The 27,632-nt window shown below is 33.8% G+C and overlaps 2 protein-coding genes across 3 annotated transcripts; both read left to right on the top strand.

Annotated features, from left to right (window-relative positions):
* Positions 1 to 5,884: 5,884 nt before the first annotated feature.
* LOC142618429 (membrane steroid-binding protein 1) lies at positions 5,885 to 9,013 on the top strand. Its single transcript, XM_075791369.1, has 2 exons — positions 5,885 to 6,464; positions 8,458 to 9,013. The coding sequence occupies exons 1-2, from the start codon at positions 6,166 to 6,168 to the stop codon at positions 8,804 to 8,806; spliced, it is 648 nt and encodes a 215-aa protein (XP_075647484.1). The 5' UTR covers positions 5,885 to 6,165; the 3' UTR covers positions 8,807 to 9,013.
* A 12,016-nt stretch (positions 9,014 to 21,029) lies between these two features.
* On the top strand, positions 21,030 to 26,506 carry LOC142619679 (uncharacterized). 2 transcript variants are annotated; one of them, XM_075792887.1, is made up of 6 exons: positions 21,030 to 21,334; positions 22,505 to 22,879; positions 22,995 to 23,090; positions 23,352 to 23,498; positions 24,382 to 24,550; positions 24,997 to 26,506. In XM_075792887.1, the coding sequence occupies exons 1-6, from the start codon at positions 21,251 to 21,253 to the stop codon at positions 26,181 to 26,183; spliced, it is 2,058 nt and encodes a 685-aa protein (XP_075649002.1). In that variant the 5' UTR covers positions 21,030 to 21,250; the 3' UTR covers positions 26,184 to 26,506. The 2 variants fall into 2 exon arrangements, with proteins under 2 accessions (XP_075649002.1, XP_075649003.1); XM_075792888.1 differs by having other exon boundaries at positions 21,120 to 21,334; positions 22,500 to 22,879.
* The last annotated feature ends 1,126 nt before the right edge of the window (positions 26,507 to 27,632 follow it).

Below are 27,632 nucleotides of genomic sequence, written 5' to 3' on the forward strand. Positions count from 1 at the left end.
ATTACAAACAAAGAGACATAAAGCTCATTTGCTTAGTTGTGCATAAGAATACTCATCTAAGCTACAAGAAATACAAAATTCAGAAAACTCTATTTCAATGGCTATTTTAAGGTTCACAAGAACCGATGTACACAAACATACACTATTTTTGTATTTTTCAATTTTTCATTTTTTTTTTGTTATTTTGAAAATAAAACAAAATAAAAACTAAACAAACACAGTCATGAAAGAATGAAAGAAAGATGCAAATGCATAATAGAAGAATGCAGATGCATGAAAGCATGATTTCAAAGGCAGAAAAGAAATCAAGTAAAGAGAGTCCTACTTTAGATAGAAAAAATTAAAGCAGATGACAAACAAAAAAGACAATTAAGTCATAGGATCCTTTCTCACCCACACAGCATGAATCTTTGGCCATGAAAATGAAAAAACATGTTTTCTAGTATGACTACTAAAGGACATAGAAGAATCAAGATTCTCCTGAAATTGAGTTAAAAAGCTTTAGACTTTTAATGACTCTCCAAACAAAGATGTAGGTCCTTGAGAGGAAACCTATGACCTTTTGGACACTTGCTTTTGAGGATACAACTTAAAGCAATTAGGACGAATGTGTCTAGAAACACCACAATGGTGACAAACATGAGGTCTAACAAAGGATTTAGAATTAGCCAAAAGAGTTTTGGATTTCATACCTTTATTACCTTTCTCGGATTGAGGCACAATGACAGTCCTTGATCCAGAAGCCATGAAAAAAGAGGGGCCGAAAGAGACAGCATATCCTAAACCAGTCTTATCAGAACTAGGCTTTTGAGCACTTGAAACCTCAAGATTCTTGAACTTCTCTTCTAATGAGGTGTTCTCCATAATGAGAGTCTCAACTAACCTTGTAGTCTCATCTAATTTGACTAACATATCAGCATTTTCAGTTTTTACCTCATTAAGCTGTTTTCTACAAAGATGATAAGTCTTTTCAGATTTTATGAATTCAGTGTGTAGCTTATCATAGGCTTCCTGAAGAGTCATCTTCTTGGATATTTCATCATCAGAAGAATCCTCACTGTCACTAGCACTCTCCACAATCACCTTATCGGTTGAGGCAGCAAAGGCCATAACATGACTACATTCATCCACATACTCATCAGAAGAGTCATTCTCAGTGTCACTCCAAGTAGCAACCAAACCTTTATCTTTTGACTTCTTGGTATTTTCTTTCATAAGGTAGTTTGGGCACTCTATCCTCATATGACCAAAACCCTTACACTCATGGCATTGGATGGAGGGTTTCTCATTCTTACCCTTCCTAAAGGAGTTAGATTTCCTAGGAGGTTTGCCTTTATCATTTTTTCAAAACTGAAGAAGCTTGATAATCTTATCGGTTATGAAGGTTAGATCCTCATCCTCATCCTCATCTTCATCTTCAGAGTCCTCTATATATTTCTCTATATCCTTAAGAGCCAAGTTTTTACTCTTTCCACATTTTCTCATTGAGCCTAATTCCATCTCATAGGTTTGGAGGTTCCCTACAAGTTCAGTCAAAGGAATTTGATCAATATCATTTGCTTCTTCAATGGCAGTGATCTTGGCATGGAATCTTTCGGGTAAGAACCTAAGAATTTTCCTAACAATTTTGGATTCTGCTATAAACTCTCCAAGGTTGAAGGCAAAATTCACAATATCCTTGAGTTTAGCATAAAACTCATCAAATGTCTCATCTTTCTGCATCCTTATTTCTTCAAAGCTACTAGTGAGTCTTTGGAGCTTCACAGTTTTTACAGCCATGGTACCTTCATAGGTGGTTTCAAGAATGGTCCATGCTTTCTTAGCAACTTCCGTGGATGATATTTTCTTGAATTCCTCATTGGTCACCCCACAAAACAAAGCATTCAAGGCCCTACTGTTGAAATTTGTCTCTATGATTGTTGCATCATCCCAATCCACCGGCGCTTTCTTTGGCTTAATCCAGCCAACTTCAACAGCTTGCCATACCTATTCACCTAGAGTCTGCAAAAACACTTTCATACGGACTTTCTAGTACGCATAATTAGTGCCATCAGATAAAGGAGGAATCGAAAGAGATTTTCCATAATCCATGACAACGGGGGTCAACGATCACACTCAGGAAATTAATCCAATCAGAGTGTATCCGCTCTAATACCACTTGTTGGGAAATGTAGACCTCGGTTGATAGAATTAACAAGTTTTAAATCTAAGTTGTTAATTAGATTTATTATGCATAAACTTGTTAAAACAAACAAACATCAATATCATGTCAAAATCATATGCAGCGGAAAAATAAATAAGACAATATATGATGACCAAGGAAAACCAATGAAACTAACCAGTTTTACAGTAAAAAACCTGGGAGGAAACCTTCCCGAAAAGCAATTCACTATAGTAAAGAGAAGTTTCAGATCTAGTACAAAACCTTTGTCTCTAGATTTTACAATCTCCGTAGATGAACTCACCGCAAAAACCTTCTATCTCTTCAAAACCTCGAAACTCTTCAATATATGAATGCCAACCTTTGATGAACGGATCCCAATACGTCTAACCCCTTTGCATGAATCCCAGTACATGACTCACTCACCAACTTGAGAAAGAAGAATGTTGGCTGCAAAGTTCTTCACTTTGTCAACAATGAAGATCAAGAAGCACTTAGTTACAAAATCCTAAGGCGCAAAGACGCAGTAGCTTCTTTTTGAGAGAATAAGGCTTCGGTCACCTTTTGCATATGTTCTCCTTGTATTCTCTTATGTGACGGCCTCTAAAATAAGCTTTATATATGCCTAGGGTTGTGAGAAAAGAAACCCTACACAAATATAAAAGCCTGGCCTAAAAATTAGATCTGAAAACTCTGATTTCCGTAACCTCGATAGATATCTTGATAGATAGCAGTTGTCAAGCCTCATTAAACCTCGATAGGTAGTTATCTGTCAAGCAGCTGTTCAGCAAGTGTCCATGAGGTGTCTAGCAGGTGTCTATCTTTAGCAAACACATTTTCTTCACTTGTTTCTTGGTCTAATCTTCATGGTTTTAATACTAGACCTAAACAATATGTTCTTTGAAGTATTGAACACATCTTAGATCTATCCAAATACAAGTAAAGTGCATTTTGTCAAAGGATTAGCCAATTACATAAAATATGTCCTTAACATGTTTTTATCTCATGCAAATGAAGTAAATGGCAACTCAAATAAAGCTATAGTCTATCACACCACAAGTAAAAATAACTTGTTTCTCGGTTTTTTTTTAGGACCACCTAATTTCCACCGATAAGTTTTTCAAGAGAATTCTCCCAAAAATACAGGATATGGAGAAAAAGCTGTGAAACTTTTCCAAGTTTTCTGTCTATATAAAGGTCAGAAACTTCAAAAGGGTGATACATTTTGCACCAATTGTTTCTGTCCAAAAGGTCCAAAAAAAAAATTGCACCAATTGTCAAGCCTTAGCTTTTGCTTTCTATGCCCCCATTAATAAAATATAAAAAAAAAAAAAAAGGAAAAAGACTAAAGGAAAGGAAAAACACATATTTGTTATGACAACAAATTTTTTTTTTTAAAAACGAGTAGATGGAAATATATACATATATCTATATATATATATATATATATTTTTTTTGACAAACGAGGTATCTATTTGACTATTACCCCGGTTAAATACAATCCTTCTTAGGAACCACTTAACCAATGGCAACTTTTTGGTGATAAAAATATTAAATTTTATTAATAGGCTTGGTGAGTGTTAAGAAGAATAGAAAAAAAAATATACTTCATTTTTAAAATTAAGAAAAAGGATGCTATTCAAACATAATTAATCCCTTCCCCGCTATTTATAATTCCCCTTCCCCTTAATATTAGGTAACAAAACTGTCTAAAGAATATCAGTGAAATACTTTCATTTATTCCCCAAAAAATAAAAACGACATTAAATTAAAAATGTAATTGCAAATTTGCAATAGTTGGAACTTGAAAGAAGAAGACAAATGAAATCGGCAGTCCCTGTCTCCATCTCTAGTTTGTCGTGGGATCTTATGGAACCTTCAAAAACATCATAAAAATGAAATTCAAATTAATAAATGTAAGTATTAAAATAGGTTATACACTTATATTACAAATCACGTCCTTTAATTTTTTTTAAATATACATTCTTTAACTTTAACCTCTTTTTTTTTTACGAAAAAAAAAAACTTTAACCTTTTTTTTAATTAAAAAAAAACGTTAACTTCTTTTTAAGTCTCTCTTCTTCTTTTCTTTTTTTTTTTTCTTTTTATTTCAATCATTTAATTTATATTCATTTTTAATGTAGTCATTTTAAGTCTCTCTTCTTCTTTTCTTTTTTTTTCTTTTTATCTTTTTATTTCAATCATTTAATTTATATTCATTTTTAATGTAGTCATTTTAAGTCTCTCTACTTCTTTTCTTTTTTTTTCTTTTTATCTTTTTTTTTCAATCATTTAATTTATATTCATTTTTAATGTAGTCATTTTAAGTCTCTCTACTTCTTTTCTTTTTTTTCTTTTTATCTTTTTATTTCAATCATTTAATTTATATTCATTTTTAATGTAGTCATTTTATTCACTTTCATTCAATTTGTAGTGATAAATCTACCAAAATAGATTATTTTAGAAAGTGAAAAATACTAAAACTGGTTTCAAGATTAGACATACTGATTAAATCAAAAACATGTTCAACATAAAAGGCAGAAAAAAACTTGAATGATTGAATTAAAAAGAATATTATTTTTCAGAAAAAATTAAAAAATAAATTAAGAAATAAAGTATAATTTGTACAATATTAGCTTATTATAATTAGTAAATCTTAATAGGTAGCTCTAATACTTCATATAATTCATGAGTTTTTAGGTTCACATACCTTACCTAACATCTTATTCGAAAAAGAAAAAGAACGAAATCTTACCTAACATCTTGAAGTCAGCATTAATTTTTTTTCCTACTAATAAAAGCGGGGTGAGTGAGAGAGGTTGGAAGTTTAATCACATACTACACATTCTAGTAATTTCTTTATATAAAAAAAAAATCATATAACTTATTTGATTAATAAGTAAAATTCTAAGTATAGTTTTGTAGGTACTACGGTACTGTAACTTAAATTCTCAAATTAAATTTTATAATATATAGTTGTATTAACCAATAAATTTAATTATCCTAGAAAGAAAATAAGCTGTTGATTTTAATTGTGAACAAAACAATTAAGAAATTGTATTTGTACCTAATTTTTGTTTTAAAAAAGTGATTTTTTTTTTTGATGAGAGCGACTTGTTATTATTACTAGCTCGTGTATATACATGGTACAATTAAAAACAATCACAATTTTATTTATATATATATATATAATGAATTCAAATTATATATAATGTAAGAGTTATATATTTATTTGAGAGGTACTACATTCACAACATTTTCATAATAAATCATAGGTAGTTAGTTATTATTGGTTCAAATTTGAATCTAATACTAAGGTTACTTTTTTGCTCCAATAATAACAACCAGTAATAACCTGTCACTTAAAATTTGTTGTAAAAATATTGTGGACATATCATTTCTCTATTTTTTAAGTCATAGATACATAGGGCCCATTTGGTAGGCCATTTCAAACAATTATTTTCACATTTTAAATAATTTTACACACATTTTAACACACTTTTTCACATATACATATATCAAAACACCCAAACAATATTACTTAAACTCCTCTGCCAAACAGGTCAATACATTAATTTTATATATTTATTGGGTATAGATTGCGTTTACTTTTTCTTTTTTTTTTAGTTTATTGGATTTTTATAGTTTGTTTATATTAAAATTTTTTTGTCTTTTACATAACATTAACTCAACTAATAAGACACGTACAAAATTAGACAAATTATTATAACCAGAATTTTTTTTTTTTTTCCTGTTTTTTGTTGGTGAGAAGAGTTAGCTCATTGTTCACCAAACTACAGGGGAAAAAAAAAAAAACCAAAAAAAAAAACAAAAAAAAAAGTTTGGAAATTTGGACCAAATTCTCACCAAGACTATGAGTTGATAATACCTATAAAAGATCTCACCTTTCATCTCCCCACTCTCTCTCTCTATCTCTCTCTCTCTCTATTTTGCGTTATTCATTCACTGAAAATCAAAGCCAAAACCAAAACAAACAAAAACTAATGGCTCTGCAGCTATGGGAGGCACTGAAGGAAGCGATCACAGTGTACACGGGCCTCTCTCCAGCGACCTTTTTCACTGTGATTGCTCTGGCGTTGGCTGTGTACCACGTGGCTTCCGGGCTGTTCGGGTCCTCCGATCAGCATCAACGGCCACGCGAGGAGGAGAGTCAGCCACTTCCTCCGCCGGTCCAGCTTGGAGAGATCACCGAGGAGGAGCTCAAACAGTACGATGGTACTGATCCTAAAAAGCCTTTGCTCATGGCCATCAAGGGCCAGATCTACGATGTCTCTCTCAGCAGGTTTTGTTTCATTATCAAAAAAGTTTGGGTTTTTTTTTTGGCTTTCTGGGTTTTTGGGTTTTTTTAATGATGTTTTGTGTAACTGATTGTATATTAGCTAGTACTGGTAGGTGATGAATTTTTTTTGAAAAGATTAGTTTTTTGGCTTTCTGGGTTTTCTTTGGGGTGTAGGAGTGGATTTAGTATCTGGGTTTTGTGTAACAAATGGTATATTAGCTGGTAGGTGATGAATTTTTTAGAGTGGTTTTGGTTTTTGGAATTCTGGGTATGTGAAAATTATTGAGCTTTTTGGGGGGGGGGGGGGGGGGTTTGCTTTTTAGGATTTCTATGGGGGGTTTTTGGGTATCTGAAAATTGTTGAACTTTTTGGGATTTTTAGATTTTCTTTTTGGGGTCAACGGAATGCTTTGGCATCTGGGTATGTGAGATTTTATGTCTTTATGGCGTGTTGTAGGGTTGAAGTCTTGTGTTTCCTTTTTCATGTTCAGCGTTTTTTTGATTCTCTCTCTCTCACACACAAATGAGATTTTTTGGGTTTTGTTTGGTGTTTTTATTGATGTATTACTTTCTGGGTTGTAAAAAAAGGTCCTACGAGTCATCCACAAAGTTTCCACTTTTACGGTTTTAGAGAGCTGATTGGTAAGCAGCCTTGCACCGACCTTTTTTTTTCCCCCAAAAATATATGGTAGAGGTTTGTTTCCGAACTTGAACTTGCGACTTGTTCCTTTTGGTGGAACTTGGAAGGCACTTGGCATGGACCTCTAGGTCTTAAATGATTCCATAATTTTTTTCAAGGACTTCTCTACAGCCTTGTGATACTTTCTATATGCACTCTTGTTGGTTGTTGTCTACGGAAGAAAAAGGCTTTTTCGAAATTGTGTAATTTTAGCTCAATGTCCATCTCTTTATATGATTAACAATATGTATAACATAGAATGGGAGTACTTGCGACAAAGTGTGTTTATAGTTTGATTCAGCAAACTAGATGAGATAATACTAATAGTCTGTGTAGTCTAGGATGAATCTCATAGCTCATAGCTTAAAAATATGTATATTAGAACTTTCGTGGTGATACCTAAGCAAGTGGTGGATCTGCTAGCTTGTTTGAATAGAGGTGTGGGCAGTTGTTGGACAGCAGTTATATGGGAAGCAATTCCACAATGCATCCTGTGGACTATTTGGCAAGAAGGGAATCTCAGAACTTTCAAGGGGGAGGAACATTCCATCATTGAACTGAATCGGTTTTTCTTGCTTACTCTGTTTGATTGGATGACTGCAATGACCGGTCTTTTTATCCCCTCTTTTTTTGAGTTTTTATATTTGTGTACTTTTGCTTAATGTTTTGTTTCCTTTGGTACACATCCTGTGTACCATAGTAAGTAACAGATTGTATGCTTCTTATCTTCTATTAATAAAGTTCTTTACCTATAAAAATTAATTTTAAAAAATATATATATTAGAAGGAAAGTACTTGCAACAAAGTGTGTTCATGGTTTGGTACAGCAAACTAGACGAGAGAGTAATCTGTAGTCTATTATGAACCTCATAGCTTAATTTGGACTAACCTAATAGGTTGGGAGTAATCTGTAGTCTCGTGTGTGTTTTCCCGGCCCTCCTTGTTCTAGGTATGAGGCTAACCGTATCTAGTTGGCCTTGTGCTCACCTTATTTGTCTGCTTTTCCTGCATGCTTTGTTTATATTCTCCTACAATTCACCTGTTATTTTCATGTGAAGTTAGATTCTTTGGAGTGAATATTCATTCTAGGTAATGCCATGACCTACTATAAGCCTTAGTATGGGGTAATTTTTTAGCAACTACAATGAATTGCTTGTTTTCATTGGTTGTTTATAAGGTCATTGTGGGACTTTTAATTTTCTTTATTGGCATAAAATATCGTTTTCATGACTATAATGTTGTATGTCATATGATTTTGGGGGTCCTCTTTTCTGTGTGATATCTAATTTGACTGCATTTAAACCCATCTTCCTGGCAGAATGTTTTATGGACCAGGTGGACCTTATGCGCTGTTTGCTGGAAAGGATGCTAGCAGAGCTCTTGCAAAGATGTCTTTTGAAGATAAAGATCTGACTGGGGATGTATCTGGTCTTGGTCCATTTGAACTTGAGGCTTTGCAGGACTGGGAATACAAGTTTATGAGTAAGTATGTTAAGGTCGGAACCGTCAAGAAGTCTGTTTCAGAAACTGGTGATGGGGCACCCACCAGTGAACCTACAGAATCTACAGACCGTGATGTTGCTAAACCTGCCGAAGATGGTCCATCTGAAACCGCAGCTGTTAAAACCGAGGAAACCCCTTCTGGTGCTGATGTTGCGAAAGAGTAAAGGTGGAGTATTTCAAGCGCCAATAATGCAAACTTTTGTAAACAATTTCTAATGGAGACACTGAAGGAGGGTAATATTGGGTGCGTGTATTTCATCAATCATGTTATACTCATAAGGATATGGTTAAGATTGTAGTGTAGGATACCCTACTTATGAACGAACATGTTTGTAGTTTGTTAAATAATGTGTTGGGGTTTCAGAGCTGCATCATTCAGTGTATTCAATTTGGTTAAGAGTTTTTTTTTTTTTTTTTGAGAGAATTTGGTTAAGAGTTATAGCATACATTAATCAAAAACATGGAGTCCCCTTTTGCTCCTCAGTGTGCAATATTAGAGTACATGCAACTTAGTTGTATTCGGATCATTCCCGATCCAAAAATATAAATAAATAAATAAAGTAAAAAATCCTCCATTTTTATAAGATAGTGAAGAAAATTTGTATATTTGATGCATGACATAATTATTACCCTTTATCTCATTACCGGAAAGAGGATAATGAGGTGACCCTTGAAAGGCATATTTCCAAAAGTATTTAATTTATTTGCTCTGGTTGTCAAATACAAATTGTAATTGGGGCTAGGCTAGGCTAGGCCTAAAGGTAGGAAAATTTGGAGGTTTCTCATTTCTTAATGAGTTCTGGACAGCGAATTGTCATTTTTCTCAACTAGGCCATAGCATTCGTGCTCTGCCAATCCTTGTTTTGATGCCTTGAATCAAAGTGTGTCCAATGTTGTGTGATTCATATCTGAGGCATGAAAAATGAACATGCTTGTCGCCTTGTTAGCACCTCATACTACCCAAAAATTACTGCATTACAAGTAAGGACTAACGTAGTGTAAACTTTCCTGCTTACCCCATAATATATATTGAACATTATTTGCAAGAAAGCCTCCATAGTTGAAAAGCTAATAAGTGGTTACAACTTACAAGTACATAAATATAAAACCAATTTGGTGTAGCAGCCCTTGGGGTCTTCATATTGAGAACCCCATTTTTTATTCTCTGGCAAGCTCAATGCAGCTCAGAGATATTCCCATTCTCATTGAAACGATTTAAATAAATTTATATGTTAAGTAATCATATTTGGTTTTCCATATCTAGTTTTAGTCAAAGACTCAAAGTAAGATTTAATTTTTTATAATTTATATTGAAAAACAAATAATAATGCATATATTGAGCAAATATAAAGCATTTTTTTAAATAGAAACAAATTAAATTATATATTTTACTTTGTTATCTTTTGTAGTAGACTTAAGACACGTTGTTACATCCTCCGCAACACTTAAAAATGGTGAAAATTATTCAATGATCTATGAACAATATTTTTTTCATTCCGCATAAAGATGAATTCTACTATAATTTTAATTTAATTACAAGAATCCAATATTATGTGAGTAGATGGAACATTGTTTCTAGAATATTGAATAATTGCATTATAAATGGTGTTATTCCCACGAGAGTACCTGGGTGGTAGATTTATTAATATAGGATGTGAGGTAAATTCAAAAGTCTCAAATTCAATCTAGCATGCTATTGATCTATTGGGATTTTCGAGATGCCTTATGGTGCGGTGCTAATAATAAAATTGGACATTACTTAAATTAAGTAATAAGGGTGAACCTATTTTCACATCATAAATAGTTGCTTTCACATTATCTATTCTCCTAGGATGTCTATCACCATAGACTCACTCTGAGAGAAATTACTGAAGAAACCAATTGAAATAATTGTTTTCCCTATGTTCAAATGAACCCAAGGGTCATGGTTGCTATCAGTTTAATAATAGAGCATGGCATTTTTGTCTATAGTTGACTTTAATAATAAACCCATTTTGGCACTAATCTCGTTTAGCACATGATAGGTTTTGATTGACATATGATCTTCTTTATTTTGTGAAAAATATTTTCTAATTTTTAATATAATACTAGTACTAATGTCTGGAAGTTCAAGAGAAAACTCTTATAAAAGCTTTTTTTTTTTTTTAGAAAAAGTTTCAACTTATAGCATCTACTCGTGATAATAACTCTTTATTATCAGACCAAGACACTAATCAGTTTTTGGTGTAGACGGGGATTGAACTTCAAATCTCTTATTCAACCATAAAAAACTTTACCAGTTGAGCTAACTGGAACCCACACTCGTATACGAGCTTTTAATATCCTTCGAAAAAATATTGTTATCTACTCATTCTCTCTCTCATAGAAAGTTTGGCACATAACCTCTTTTATAATTCCTTTATATGGTTGGATTTAACACTGATCTATACAGTCATGTGATTGAAATTAATTGAGGCACCTAAGAGACAATATCAATTGAATTTAAGTTTTATCACAACCTTTAAAATTCTTCAACTCTGCTGGCTTTTAAGTCTATCAAATTTAACTGGATGAAATCATATTATTGTGCATCATAAGGATTAGGAGCTAATATTTTAATGTAATACCAAAACTCGATTTGTGCCTACCTAGAGCATATTCTCAGAAATTCACATGGTCAAATCTCTCTTTTATTATTACTAAAATTTTTTGGTTACTGTGCATCCTAAGGATTAGTAGCTAGTGTTTCAATTTCATGCCCAAACCTGGTTGGTCATATTCGTATGCTCAGAAATTCACAGTCTAGACTTTGTTTTTATTTTTTTTTTTAAAATAGTAACAAGTGAGGATGAAGGATTTGAAATCAACTTCGGACAAAACATCTAAACTACAAAGCACTTTGTGTGCGTTTGACATCAGCTTATTTGATTTTTTGATGAAAATCATGAACTATAATTATTATATTGCACTAGTAAGAGAATCGAGTAGCACCAAATTAGAGACAAATGTTGGCATGGAGATTCCAAGCCACCATATTAAATAGATAACTTGTATTGTAGGTATGCTATGTCACCTCTAGGCTCCCAATCAGTTGAACCAAACCCTGCATTGCTAGCACGGCATGGTCTAACACAGCTTGATTATCATTGGACCACAAGGCCAGGTACAGGTTCTTAAGTTGCACATTTCACTTTCTAAGGCTGGCAATTGAATTGGCCCATTGGGGACACTGAGATGTCGTTTCAGACTTTCAGTACATCATTTTGTACTGCTTAATTAATTGCCTTGGTCCCCTTAACAACTGCCTTGTGAGTTTTGTGATTAGAACCAAACCCTATACTTTGAGATAATAGCATTCCAAGACATGCCTGACCGACTAAAGCACACTTTGGAGCCAGACAGTTCACATTTTTAGTGGTGATGAATCAGGAAGTGATGGAATAGACAAAAAAATGTTCAACGATGTGTAGGGCCTTGCTAGCACTTGTCAGCAAAAACTTGTTACAACATGACAATAAGCAAGACAAAAAATTTCATTATTCTTCTTTTTCACATCTATTAAGATTACATGGTGTAATTGGTGTTTATAAAAGAGGTATAAATGGCAGGTTCACGTGAAAGTGATCTTGCTCCAATCACAACTTACTATGCCAACACTAGTGAAAAAAGATTGTAAATTTTTTTGTGTCCCTGGCTTTACAAACTTATAAATCTTGGTAACCCAACTCTGTCAGATTTGACTCAAATGTAGTACATTAGACCATGGTACTCCAGACCAGATAGCTCCAATATCAGTTTCATGTTTAGGACAACATCCTAATTCACTTTTTTCCCCCTATCATATGAAAAATAATCTCTTATCAGTTCTGAAGGCATAAATGATAATCAATTAAATTAGGTAGGCCTAATAATTATAAGAAAGTGGGTGTATATGTCCTTTAAATATCTATTGTTAATTTTTTGGCTCTAGCTTCATCACAAGATGCCTGGATCCATTATATAAATTTTCTCCAAACCCCCAAAAAGAACTCTGAAGATCCTGTTTTCTCTGCTTCAAAGTTCAAACTCCTCTATTTTTTTTCTTCAAATTCCTGTTCCATAGTTTTGAGACATGGGAGTTCATAATTTTTCATCACTAGCTGTGTTCTTTATTACTCTCCTTGTATTAGTCCATCTTTGTGATTGCCGGCACCTCAACTGGGCTGCCAATGTAGAAACAGAACCAAGAACAAGAACAAAGTCTTCTTTTCAATTTCCTCTCAATACTATTTCACATTTCGTGGCATTTGGAGGCAACAAGGCCAACAATGTACGCACTGTTTCACATCCAGTTATTCCAGGGGGACCAAATCCACTTCACAACTGATGGATAAATTTGGCTCAGGGATAGAAATGAGGAAAGTAAACAATTGAAAGTAGCTACCTTTCAATTGGAAGCAGATGCCTTTCTTTCCTGTTGTTCTTTGCTGCAACTTAAGGTTGGTTTAGCTTGTGGCGTGAAGCATGTCTTGTCATGAAGCTTTATGCGAGAGATATAATATCCTTTGTACTATATGGTATTGTAAAAATACATGTTTAGACTATCAAAGCATAGGGTTCAGTAAATTTAGCTGAGTGGGTGTATTTACTTGGCCTGTGGGGTTTTTCTGAATTATCAAGTATTTTTCATCTACTGTTTCTAGAAAATTGTGCTATGTATTATGTTTTTTACTTTTTACTTTGTTTGATAAAGACACAACAACTCTTAACAATTCCCCTAAACTATTGGATGAGCAGTGATATTTTACATGATACTTTTTTGTTTTTTACTCTGTTCAGTGACAGAGAACAAAGCAGAAAACTCAGAACCTTAAGTTGAATGTAAAAGTTTTTTATTCCCAAACCTAATTTTGAGCTTTTTACTTCTAATTTATTTTCCTGCAGCTACCTACAATTAAAAAAAAGCATAAGTATATCTAAACTAACGTTCCTTGTTGTTACTCATAACTATTGCATTTATCATCGATGAAGCAGAACAGAAGAAGAAATTGAAGAGGGAAAAGATGGAGCTGTTGGATCATGAAAGACTTCTATAGGATGACTATAAAGACGTTTGTAATATGAAATGTTTGGTAGTCAGAAAAATCTTATAGGCTTTTAAATTGGACTGGTAGAGCAAGAGATGCATTTGTAAGAGTATAAATCAGAACTGCATATGAAGATAAGGGCTTAAAAATATTATGGTTTTCACATACTATGCATACTAGTAAACACATTACTAAGATGTGGTTTGATCACCAAAGTGGACAATAATAAGAGAGAGAAGGTATAGCCTATAAATGAACAGAATATATCACTATAAATATAGCAGATTGGCAACAAGCCAAGGAATTCATTTGGCAGAACATGTGGGTATTGTAATAGCATCTTCTAAATTTACATTTGATTTTGTTTTCTTAGGCATTGCTACTTTGCTAGGTGTAGCATTTTGGAAGTACTCTTTTAACATTTTTAAAGGCTGACAAAAATGATTTTGACTCCTTAAAAATAGTGATTTACTTCTCAAATGCAAACAAAACACTATACAAAAATTCCAAAACAGCTTTCCAAAATATGTTGTTACTACCAACTTCTGTTGTCATTACCCTGCTCATTTGGCTAATTCCAAACAAAGCATTCCCCACGATGGCGTGCCCCTTAGGGGGTACATAAAATTGAAATAGCCGAATAGGTCAGATCCCATGTATGACGAAAGAGAGAAAAATATTGTGTTTTTAAAAAAATTATGATTTCATTTTCTTGTTAGTTTGATAAAGAAGCCTGCATGCTGATTACATCAATTGCAGATATAAAATTGGAAAAACAAGCTTATTTTTTTTGTGTTCTTTTTAATTGTTGATCTTTCAGTTCTTCACGATGCTTTACATATTGTCTTCATGAGCCATGACATGATAAACGAAATACACGTTTAACTTTTACATAACAAAAACATGCTATTATAACCAAGAGGTTCCTGGTTTCAATGTCTAAATACATTCATACATCAATTATATTATATATGGATTGAGTAACTTAGTCACTTAACTAAAGGATAGAGTTGCTTTGCCAACACCTCTTCCCAACTCTTATATAAGTCAGCTTATTTATTTGGGGAAAGGAGATGTATTAGATATTTAGACTACTGTAGACTGTGGTAGCTGGCAAGCTATGTCATGTACATAAAAAAAATAAATAAAAAAACCTCATGATTCTTCCAAAAAGAAAATTTCAAGAGAAATGCATTTCTTAATTGGCTTAACTATAATATTCTAGCATATTAGAGAAGCATGGATGTCATTGGTATATGATATTTCATATAAAACCAAATGTCATAGTTGCTAGGAAAATAATTTCCTAAGAAAATTTATCATTAGCTTGCTATTCAAATCAAATGAGGTACAAAGGGAAATATTTTGGCCTTCCACTGATGAGGTATACACAGCCAATCTCTCTCCCAGAAAGTGACATCCATAAAAGTCAACTTTTGACATTTTCAATACTAGAGATGTGCTTGCAACGAAGAACCAATGTGTCTTAGAATTGAAAATTGATAATATAAAGTATATGTAAGGTCTTTCGCTTAGTGTATTCTTCACTAGGTGGCAATTCCCTTACATATAGACTTTCAACCTCCCAATCAGCTATAAACAATACAAAAAACAGTTAAACACTCTGTTTTCTCTGCTTTTCAAGTTTTCCTTCCCCAGCTCTGTTCCATCATATGACTCATGAAATTTCACAGACCCATAATCCTCTTCCTACTGGTTATTATCATGCTTGAACTAATTCAAGGTTTCAGTTGTCATAATATCGATCAAGCTTCTAGAGAAGAAAAAGAACCAAGTTCAAGGACCAAGTATTCTTCCATGTTTTTACGAAGCTACTCTGCCATCCTCAGCTCTGTGGTGTCCAAGAAGAAGAGCAAGATCTCTTCATTTCATACAGTTTCGCACCGGCTTGTCCCTGGTGGACCAAACCCACTTCACAATTGATTGTTCTTCGATGGCAAAGATATATAGTTATATACTACACAAAGTTCTTTTTGTAGATTGAATAATGTCAAAAAATTTCCCATGATACTATTAGCAACACAATATTGTCAAAAGTTTTTTTTTTTGGTTGTTGTTGTCGGTATTGTTAAAGTTCCATTTGCATCATTAATGAATACTGTTTGGATTTAGAGCAATTTTGAATATTTTTCTTGCAATCCCATCTGTTTTTACTTGTACAGCATGTTTGAACATTTTAGAGATGAAATGTATAGATAAATTAAAAGGGAATAGAACAGAATGAAATGAAATAGAAAGAATGGTTTAATTAAAGAGAAAGGGTAATTTCTCTTTCTTTGAGACTTGCAAGTTTATAATTAAATAAATATTAACAAAGAAAATGTAACATTATTTTTATATCATTTGTTCTTATTTTTATTTCTATTTAAGTAGGAGTAAAAAATAAATTTACCTTCTTAATCTTAATTAATGGCTTGTCTTATCTTGAAATTATTCAGCATACTTGATGTAATACACATTCCTTTCAGAATTTTGGATAATGTAAGAGAATAAAATGAAGTATATTGCTTCGAGCCTCATTTGACTCTTTTTTCATTATTATTTTTCTCTCCAAACTTTGTGGTTGTTCATTGGTACCTCGATTGGGTTTTTGCAAATTTTTGTACTGTACAAATGAAGTCAATGTCCCAATTTTTTAAATCACACAATAAAATGGGTTGCACTGCGGCACTGTCGGGTAGTTTTCCATAAGTCGTCAATTCGTTAGATAAAATTGGGTTGATTTGTGATTGGGCTAAGTTTATATTACTCTTTTGACCGTAATGGGTCAAGCATTACAAAAGACAACAATTGAAAGAAAAAAAAAAATTTGGTTAATTACCTATTAAGGTTTGGGAGTGTAAGGACTAGATTTAGCGCTTGAGCCCAAACGATTGATGGACCCAAGCCCAAATAGTCCAACATAATGAATTTGTTAGAGAGTGGGCTCCTAAACTAGGTTTTCATGGATGAGATAACGTTTACCATGGGCCAAGGATAACAATGAGATCAAGAAAAATAAAAGGCATTTCTTGAATTAAGAAGGATAATTCTCCTCAGATAGGTCCGAGGAGGTTTTGTTCTTGAATATATCACTATCAGTCTTATTTACAATTTCCTTTCTTTCGTATTACAGTGTTTTTTTCTGTTGTTTTTCTCTGATTACTTTCTCAAGGGGACCTTCTACCTTATATAAGCCCTTTTGGAAGATCCCGACCTTCCATTTGTTGATCATGCAGGCCACTACTCAAGTGTCAGTCCCATCAACCGCCTTCCTTGTACCCCTGTGAGATGCGGCAATTAAGGCAGCACTGTTCAAGGGTCTTCTCTACATAAATGCGGTCAGGAGGTTTGGTAGAATGCATTGAATGTGGTGGCAGCCTCCAGCTCTTCAGTAACGTTAGTGCTAGACCCCTTCTTAAAGCTATTTCCATACAGTAAGGCCTCCTCTGATGACGGGTTGATGATGCGACCATAGAATCCAAGGGTGCGGGCTCCTCGGCCATCCCGTGACTCGTGGCGCCACGGCCTTTTGGAATTCTAGTACCCCACAGGGAGAATGACAAGCCGCTCTAAACTTTTTAATAAAAAAAATGACACTCCTCTCCCTTGAAGATTAAGAAGATCAACACATTAGTTATTCTGTTAATAATAATACCAAAATATTTTATTTTGAGATAATTCCCTTAACTAAACCATAACCATGGTTAGTGATTTTTTGTTTGTTTGTTAAATGTTGTTCCTTGTCACTAAACCATGGTTAGGGTTTGGTCTAGAAAATCTTTTCAAAATTTGGAATATTCTGTTACTATTATAGTTTATTAATAAAAGTATTGATGTTTTTATTTCCTTAAACTTCAAGAGAAAAGAATGTCATTTCTCTTATGTGGCGTTTGGTACGGGGGAATTTACATTACTCTTGGCATCTAGATTCCTAGGAATGTGATTCCTATGAATCAGATTCCTAGATTTGATTTCATTAGGAATATCTTAAGATTCTTAGGAATGTGAGATGATAATGTTTGGTTTATTCCCAAGAATCTTAAATAAATTATTTATTTTTCCTATTCTATCCTTAGATTTGAATATGAATTACCAAGTCCTTAAAAAAAATCTTCCTCTAAATAAATAATGAAAAACTAAGTATAAACTATTAATTATAAAAAATTCATTAAAATTATAGTCTAATATTTCAAAATGATAGGTACAATACAAAAATAACTATTTAAATTTCAAATGTTTTTATTCTTAATAATAATTTTAAAAGAGTTTAATCCATAATAATTTGTTTTATATTTTATCTTAATTGCTTAAATGATAATGAAAAATGGTTAAAATTGTCAATTTATAAAAAATACAATTTTCTTTAAACTTGGGAATCTAGATTCCTACCTGTTTTAAAGAGAATTCACATTCCTATTGAAAGGGGAATCCACATTCCCTTAGCATATGATTCCTTAGCGTGATTTGCAACTAAATATAAGAATCTTTAAACATTCTTGAAAATCTTAAAATATTATCCCGTACCAAAGGTGGATTGTCATTCCACGTAACACATAACAAGAGCTAACGAAAACAAAAATCCCAAACTAAATCAAATAATTCATTGATGCAATTAATTTGAAAAAAAAAAAATCTGGTACAAATTATTCACTTAAAAAAAGGAAAAAGAAAAAGACACTAATCTCAAAAGAAAGACAAAACACATGGCCATACCCTGGACTAAATAATAAAATCTGTTGAACCTCAAAAGATAGAAAAAAGGTGCAAGGATATTGAGAAAGTTCAAAAACAAGTAGTCCAAGTTAAAGATATCATGCGAGATTCGCCGTGATCTTTGAAGATATGAGAGATTCTGTTAATTTCTTTTCCTCAATAAGTTCATACGGCCCCTTGTATAAAAGTTTTTTTTTTTTTTTTGTTGTTTTTGTTTTTGTTTTGAGAAGGACCCCTTGTAAGCTTTCTTGCACAGAAACTCATCATTTTCCTTATTTTATAGGTAATAACTTCTTATTAAATAGTTTACCCAAAAAAAAAAAAATTCTTATATATATATATCAAAGCACTAAGAACAGTCTTTATTTTGGGTGGGGTGGTGGGGCTTTGAGCTCAATAACTCCTGGGCTAAAATATATTTTTTAAGAGTTAACTTGCATTTATTCTCAAAAAAAAAATGGATTTTTTTAAAAATTTTATTAACATATGCTCTTAAAACATTAGTTAATAAATTATTATTTTTTAAAAATATTTATTAAAAAAATAACAAATTTTTTAATTCTCCATTAAAAAAATTCTTAAAATGACTTATTAATAAATGCCTAGGGCCTATTAACTAGACTATTTTTTGTTTTTATTTTTTAGTCCTAACGGAAGTGCAGCATTTACTGGGCAGTATAATTTGACTTCTTTTGTTTTTTGTTGGCTGGGCATAGGTACCGATATAATTTTGACTTTTGAAGATCAATTACAGGTATAGGCCCACAAGTCCACAACACTGACTTTATTATTTGGCTAGGAAAAGAACAAGTGTCTTTGTCATCACCACATTTTTCAACTAATGGAACATTGCATATAGTTAAATGCATTTTTTTACAAACTCAATTTTTTTTTTTTTTCTTTTGCTTGAAAACTACAGCAGTCATACTATTTGAAATAATATATACCAACGATAATATGCTAGCCTTGGTTCAATATAGAGGTATTGAATCTTGAAAGGTCAATGTTTAATTGTTTTTATGAACTCATTTATCTGTGCTAATCATAATAATGTGGTGACATTTAACCAATATATGAATTTACTAGAGAGCGATACTAAAATTACATAATTTTACACAACTTATATCACAATTTGTCATGTGATGAGTTACAGGTGTAGAATTGTGAACCAATATAGACCCATCACCACACTTTTACCGCTCGCAAGTTCTGACCATAATTGTAGTAAAATTATGTGATCTTAAAATTTTCCTTTATAAGATAGTGATTTGAAATGGGTGCAAATGAGCTAGAGTAATTAAGACATCAATTAAAAAATATTATCATATACCCAATGACTCATTAATTGGGCTTTGAATCTTTGATGGGGGTAAAATGTCAAAATCGTTGAAGGTTTTTTTTTTTTTATAATAATTATTTAAACATAGACTTCAACATAGAGTTAGATTTCGATTATCACTAGATGCAGGCATGTTACCAATAAAGAATAAATTATTTTCTAGAAGGCAATTCTTATTGTGATGGGCAAGTCCAATTTGGGATGGGAACTATAGTGGAATATACCTAACAAAAATAATTGATGGTATATATAAACTAGATGAGTAAATGTCAAACAAGTTAAGGTATTTTGGAAGAACTATAAACTATGCAGGGAACATTTTGCTTTCCCTTTATAACTAAAATAGGGAACAGCTACGTCGGTAAGATAAATCCCATATCTAAAAATAAATAATACCCCCAATCACTGATGAAGCACTGGAGTGGAGAATCTAAACACGTAAATCAACAGGAAAGTTCCAGTACACCCTCATGTAGAATACTCCCCATGTTACCTCCTCTTAAAAATGGTCCCTACTTTAATTTATACCTCACTTTTGCACTGAAAAACTAGCATCCAACAGAGATGAACAACAATTACAGCATTATCAGACCTATGGTGGTTTTTGTTGTACCTTAAGATATGTATAAATGGGAAAAAGAAGAAGATAAGATAAGAGGCCAATGGCATGACTAGCATCTTCTTCTATATGATCTCTACTCATTTTCTTTGTATGAAAAAACATTGCAATTTTATTTTCAAAATCTTCACGAGGCAAAATCACATTATTTAGATGTTGATTTATTTATACATGATAAAGTAAAACTCATCTCACATTTATACAATAAAATATTAAATTATATTTCTCTTTACCTAGCATAGAATCAACATTAAGTGACAGTCTAAAAAACTCATTTAATTGGTCATGTATGTTCTAACATTTGTAATTTTAAATCACACGATAGCGATGTTGGGTTAATTAGATGAAAATTTAAAAATAATTATAAAAAATTGTCAATAATAATAGGGTTCAAAAAGCTCTCATCTCATAGTCATGACTCATGCCAAGCATTCTTTCCATTGTACTAACAAGACTGCATAATTAAGGAGGAGTAATTATATGTAACTGGATTAAAGCTATACCTATACTTCTCGATATCCTAGCATTTAAAATTGTACCTTGGTACACATGAGTCCTTGAATTGAAAGTACAAAACTAGCTTGTGAGGGGGAACAAGTAACCACATGGGAAAGTGAAAAACAGAGGATTATAACACTTTTTAAGGTGCACCAATCACAACACAAGGCATTTGGCAACACGTGGTTTCATAGTTTCACTTTCACCTTTTGTCCGAATTCTCTCTCACTCACACATCACAATGGTCCTTTCATTTTGTTGTTGTTGTTGTTGAGGGCTTTACCATACAGAGACTCACATACCCACATAGAGAGAGAGAGAGAGAGACAGAGAGAGAGAGAGTCGTTTTCCGACGATCTTGCTCTGAGAGCTTCATAATCCGGTGAGAAAAATGACGGACCAAAGTTCAGAGGACTGGCTTCCAACTGGTTGGACTGTGGAAGTGAAAGTGAGGAGGAGTGGTAAAAAAGACAAGGTAAAAAAAAGAAAGAAATTTGAGCATAAATTTGATTCTTTTCTTGTTTTTTACTGCTTATATCTCTGATATTATACTTATTCTCAAATGGGTGTGATAGATCTTCTATATAAGTTACTGTTTTTGACTATTTATACTAGCTTTTGTTATATCTGATTAATTTGGAAAGTGGTGATTTTTGTGCTTTTAGACATAGTAGTTTTCAGATGGTGCTATTTTTGTGAGTGTGTGAAAAATGAATTACTGTTAATCTTATAATTGAATTAGAGATGGGTCAGAGCTTAATACTTAGATGATGGGGTAATTGTTGTATACTGTACTGTCTGATTAGTATAATTTCTGGGAAATCAGTGTTTCTATTGTGCAATGTTTTCAGTGATATTTTTAGGATATGCTTTACCCAGATGCTAGATAGGACCTTAGAGAGATTGTATAAGGATATATAGGGAAATGGGATCCAAGTGATAGCCGAGTGGTAGTAGCATCCTTTGTGGTGCTTCTTGTCTATGGTTCGAACCTCACCTTCCCCTCTCCCACTATCTACGTACCCAAACTAAAAAAAAGGATATATATATAAGGAATCAAAATGGAGAAACAAATTTGTGCTTTGGTGTTTTTCGCAAAGGGTTGTTTTAGGAGAAACAGTTTGAAAAGTTCCCGCTTTGCTTCATTGTTTGATCACTTGTATTTTTATGAGGAATTCTAAGAGTTTCTAGGCAACAAAAAAATTTCCTTTGAGGTGAAAATTAACATATTTTCAGTCGTTATGTGATCCTTAGAGGGGGGCTATTTTTATTAATGGTCAAATGCAATTAATTGGGTTGCTTGCAGTGGGAAACATGATATTGAATGCCATTGGTCCATTGCTGTTTGTTATAGTGGAAAATTCTTAAGTACTACTGGAGGATAGTGAAATGGTGCTCCCTTCTCTCACATTCATGGTGGACCGCACCATGACCATGAATGTGAGAGGTGGGAGCACCATTTACCGTGATCCAGGAGTACCTAAGAATTACTTGGTTATAACTATTCTTCTTGACTTTAATTATCAGTTGAAGTCATAATGAAGAATCCAACCAGACAAAAGATCATACAAGATAAGAAGATATCTTCTAGAGAGATTATCTGAATGGTTTTTTTTTTCTTTGGGACCATTTGTGCTTAGTGCAGTATTACTTTGCTCCCTCAAGCAGACTGAGATTCAGTTCCAAAGCCGAGGTGTCTCGCTACCTCAAAACTCATGAAATCAGTGATCCTACACCAGAACAGATGAAAACTGAGGAAATCAGTGATCCCGAACTAGAACAGAAGAAAACTGAGGAAATCAGTAATCCTGAACCAGAACAGAAGCAAACTCAGGAAATCAGTGGTCCTGAACTAGAACAAAAGAAAACTCAGGAAATCAGTGATCTTGAACCAGAACAGAAGCAAACTCAGGATATCAGTGAGTTTGAACCAGCACAGAAGCAAACTCAGGATATCAGCGATCCAGAACAAGAACAGAAGATAAGAGGCAGTCCTAAGCAGTCTGGAAAAAGAAAAAATGTCTGTTGAGTGTTGACACAATCTGCTCTTGATGATCTTCTTTATTTTTATAATTTATTACTTATCAGATTTTATTAATTTGGAGATGAAATCTTTGATTATTCAAGCAATCTAGGTTATAGTTGAGGAAGTTATTGCACAAGGGTTGCCTCCAGGATGGATCAAAGAAATCAAAGTAACAAAAAAGGGTCATAAGATCAGAAGAGACATGGTACTCAGCCTACTTCCTTTTTCTGGTATATTAATTGTTGTGTGTGTGTGTGTGTTTTTTTCACAAGTTTTTTGGATATTTTTCAAAATCTAAGTGCAAGTCTTCTGCACGACTTTTTTCAGGGGTCATTCACATATTGCTTGTTTCTAGATTTGTAAAATTGCATCATCAGTTATTTTCAAATTGTTTGTGATCTAGATATTATGAATTGTTCATCCATGGAAAAATGATACACCATTAATCAATACTTAATGTCTGCAGTTCTACACTGATCCTGTAAGTGGATATGTGTTCCGGTCTATGAAGGACGTACTTCGCTATCTTGAAACTGGGGATTTAGGAAGGCTTGCTTATAAACCAAAGGACAACAGAAGCATTGATATGGAGTTGGATGATGATAACATCTCTGTAAGTCCACTCATGATTGAATTTGCCAAGTTCATTTCTTTGTCATATCACTTGGCCAAATTCTTATCAAATGTAATATTTTTTTCTGTCAATTTAATTTAGGTTGCCTCATGGATGGTTAATATCTATGTTGAAATGATCAATTTGCCTTGTGGAAAGCTGTAATAATTATATACTAAAAAAAAAAAATCCTATTGATGAAAGAATTTTATTAAACTAAAGAAAACATAAGAAGGTCAAACAGAAATTACTAACTCGTAAAACTGTAAATCTGATCAAAGAAAAAGGGGGTGGGGGTGGAGGTGGAGGTGGGGGGACTAGAATTGGTAAACATCAAGACTAAATTTCCAGCACAGATAAAAGTTTTTGGGGAATGCCAGATACTACAGCTTGATCATTCTGCACAATGATTCCTGTGACTGATTGCCAATCTTTATTTTCAGGATATGCTATCTCATCATCTTTTTGTTCTTGTTTTCTACACTTTGGTTTTGTTCTGTTGATTCAATACTTAAATTGTTGAGAGAGAAAGCATGTTAATTGATTATTAGCTCGATCTTTGGCAAAAATACTGTTAAAGCCTGGAGTCTACCAATCTGCCATGTATTGCCCACTATGGTGATGTGTTGTTTACCAATTTGGGAGGTCATATGTCTACTTAGTCTATGATGAGGATGAAAACAACTTAAGCTGTCGCATAATGTAGGATATTCAAGTCTGCCTCATGCAGGTCTGAGCATGTGAGATGTTAAGAACTAAATAGATTTGGAGGGTTTTTCATGGTTTAGATCCAACTAGTATGTTTTAACTGTTCTTACATTCTTAGCTGTAGACGGAAGGACAAATCACTAACGACTTGATGTCTTCTTTTTGTCTCTCTTAGCCACCTGCTGTAGCAAAGAAGCAGAAATTAGCACTCAGCAGCATAGGGGAATCGATTATCTCAGATCAGACCTCGAAGTTGGATGGGATGATAAAGGATGAACAGATATTTGGCACTCAGCACCACTCTGCAGCAAAATGCATGCCACTCTCTGAACATACTGATCAGTGTAAAGTTCTAGATTTCCATCTCATTATGAGATTATTTTAGTGCTGACTTATTTTTCTCTATTAATGTTCTTTCAACCCCTCTTCCTTTGGGTGGGAGATGTCTTTCAAAGTTCATGTTTTCCGTGGAAAACTTCACAAATTGGCCAAAAAAAGAAATTCTAATGATATGTGTTGATAACAACTTACTCAAAGTTAGTAGAATGCTCTGTTTAAATCAATGTCATTAGAATGCAGTTCTTTCAATGTTGAATGCAGTTTTTAAGAAGAAATGTTGTGTGTTAAATAGGGGCTTGGTGAAACATTTAACTGAAAAAGTTTGCATTGGATTTTAATTATCAGCAAGAAATATAGAAATAGGAAGTTGGGTCATTGGTTTTTGTTGACATTCCTTACTCCATGGGACAGTACTAAGATATTGCATCTGATATTTATTCACCACATGCAGTAGGTAAGCTGGACACTGATTTTAGAAGCTCAAAATTGCTGGAAACCAAGGATTCAGAGCAGATAAAAGGGAAGAATGATTCTGCTGAAAGTGTGTTTGCTTCTGCTCCTGTGGTTGGATTCCTTACATCCAATCAACCATTGGAAAGAAAGGGGACAATGCATGAAAATGAAAAGACCCAACTTGAGAGGTTCAAACCTAAAAACAAAAAAGAATATAACTTGCCTCGTCGGGCTTCAAAACGACTTGCTGGGCTTGATGTTGATCCAACACTGGAACTAAAAACTAGTCGAGCCCGTCGGGTTGTTGGTAAACTGTCAGGCGAGGCAGGCGCTAGTACACCTCCTTCTTCTTCTCCTGGTGGTATGGCTCATTGGGAATCACAGCAGCAAGGTCAGCTTAAGGCTGGGATGGAAGCAGAGATTAATTTCAGTAGTTCCAAAAGCACAAAGGTGTTGGAGGAATCCATCAACAGCAAACATATTTTTGCAGAGCATACTGGGAAGATAGAAAGAGAGACTAAGGATGACCAAAAGCAAGAATCCTCTGCTGTTTTGCCCATAAGGAACCTAGCAATTTTGGAACATGCTGGAATGGTTGAAAAAGTGAACCAAGACAATGAGAAGCCAGATATTCCTATTGACCTGCCTTCCATGGATCTATGGTCAGATCCATGCATCCAATTTGCTATAAAAACTCTCACTGGAGTTGGCGTTGACAGTCCCAAAGGCACAGAACTGTTGCAGCTATCAAACAATAGGCAGCAAGCTAAAAAGGTTGAAACAGCAATCAATGGTGACAAGAAGCAAGGATGCACTGCTTTTTTGCCTTCCCAGGACCTAGCCATTCCTGCAGAGCATGCACAGAAGGTTGGAAATAACTGCAAGGACTATGAGAAGCCAGGATCACCTCTCGATATGGATTTTGGTGATTTATGGAGGGACCCGTGCATAGAATTTGCTGTAAAAACTCTAACTGGTGCAATTCCAGTTGATTGTGTTCTTGATATTCAGGATTCCTTTCAGACGCAGCAAAGCTCATCACAATTTGATGCTGTGGAGAATCCCAGTTATAGACATCAAGCTCTGATAGAGCCTGTGTTACCGCAAACAGGAAATGTCAGCTTGCAGAATGCAGGTACTATCCGCCACCAACAGAGTGAAGGGAGAGGCACTCGATGCCAATAGTAGGGTATCCACTTGGACTGACTTTCATTTGTACAGATTAGAGTTTTTGTAGAAAGACACTTCCAGGGCCTATAACCTTTTCCCTTGTGCTAATTCCCCACTCTGCAGGATTATGGCTTTCTGCATCTGATTCTGTGTACTTTTCTAAGAAGAAATTGTCCCTAACAACTTCTAATTAGCCATAGGCTGTAGTTATTATTAAGCATACATCTCTGTTGGGTTTGTTTTGACAATGAGATGGATGCAAATGCATGTATTGGACACTGTTTTATCATTTTAGTCTGCTTAATGCTATTGGCCTTCTGTTGCCTCCAACTTTTGTACTTGTTTAAGCTGTAAGTTACCAATTAAACACAACTTGAGTTGCTCATCCAACTCCTGGTGGGTCAAGCCCCATTTAGTTGACAACTAATCCAATTGTTGAGAGGAGGTAGTTTGATGGATAAACCACTGGATCACTGTATCAGCTGAGTCATTTCTTAAAAGTTCTTAAAATGGTTAGTGATGAGTTGCATTACTTAAAATTTTCCCCCTCTGCTTCTTTTCTTGGACATTGTTTGTTTCATTCATGAATCAAGATCCCATTCTTCCAGTAGATGGGGTTTAATTGACGTGTGTGAATAAACACAATGGAATGATTGAATTATCAATGCAATAATGGAACAAGTTATAGGGGTATACATTTCAGCTTCTTACTTTGGTCTTTGTAGGTAAAGCAAATATTTTAGCGCACAAGGCAAAAGAAGATGAAGGAGGAGGACCTCAAATCTCAAATGATAATTTCTGTAAAATATAGAATTTGTTATTTTTTTGTATAGAAAAATAGTATAAAATATTGTCATAGGCTAAAAAGCCTAAGGTTTACAAAAACTGAACACAAACAAAATCCTTTCCAATATTAAACTGGTATATTATTTAGGATTAGTTCAGAGCCGAAAACTGACTACATTTTTGTGCTTTGTCTTCAGTATTAGAGAGCCTTGTAACCTTCAACAACAACAATAATGTAAGAGCCTTGTGTCTTGTCTTCAGTCTTAGGGTTTGTTTGATACTGCTTATTACTGAAAACACAGGAAATCCGGGACCAGCTGGGTGCAGAGGTGTCACAAGGGATGAGAATGGTCATCGGATAGCAGGATTATCAGACGAATCGGGGTTGCTACTAGTTTCACAGCGGAATTGTGGGGCCTCAGAGATGGTCTTAATATGGCCTGCAACTTTAATATCTCTTTGCTCATTGTTGAACTTGATGCTAAGTGTATTGTGGATGCTTTAGGGAACCCGGATTATGTGAATAGTGTTGTGTCTCCTATTTTAGATGATTGTAGGATTTTGGTAAACTGCATTACTTGGATCCAACTTAAGCATTGTTACCGCCAAGTGAATAGGTGTGCGGATAGTCTTGCAAGGATGAGTTCTTGCCTAGAAGTAGACTTTAGGTTTCTTAGC

Source organism: Castanea sativa, chromosome 12 (genome assembly GCF_040712315.1).
Source record: "Castanea sativa cultivar Marrone di Chiusa Pesio chromosome 12, ASM4071231v1".
Classification (NCBI taxonomy): Eukaryota; Viridiplantae; Streptophyta; class Magnoliopsida; order Fagales; family Fagaceae; genus Castanea; species Castanea sativa.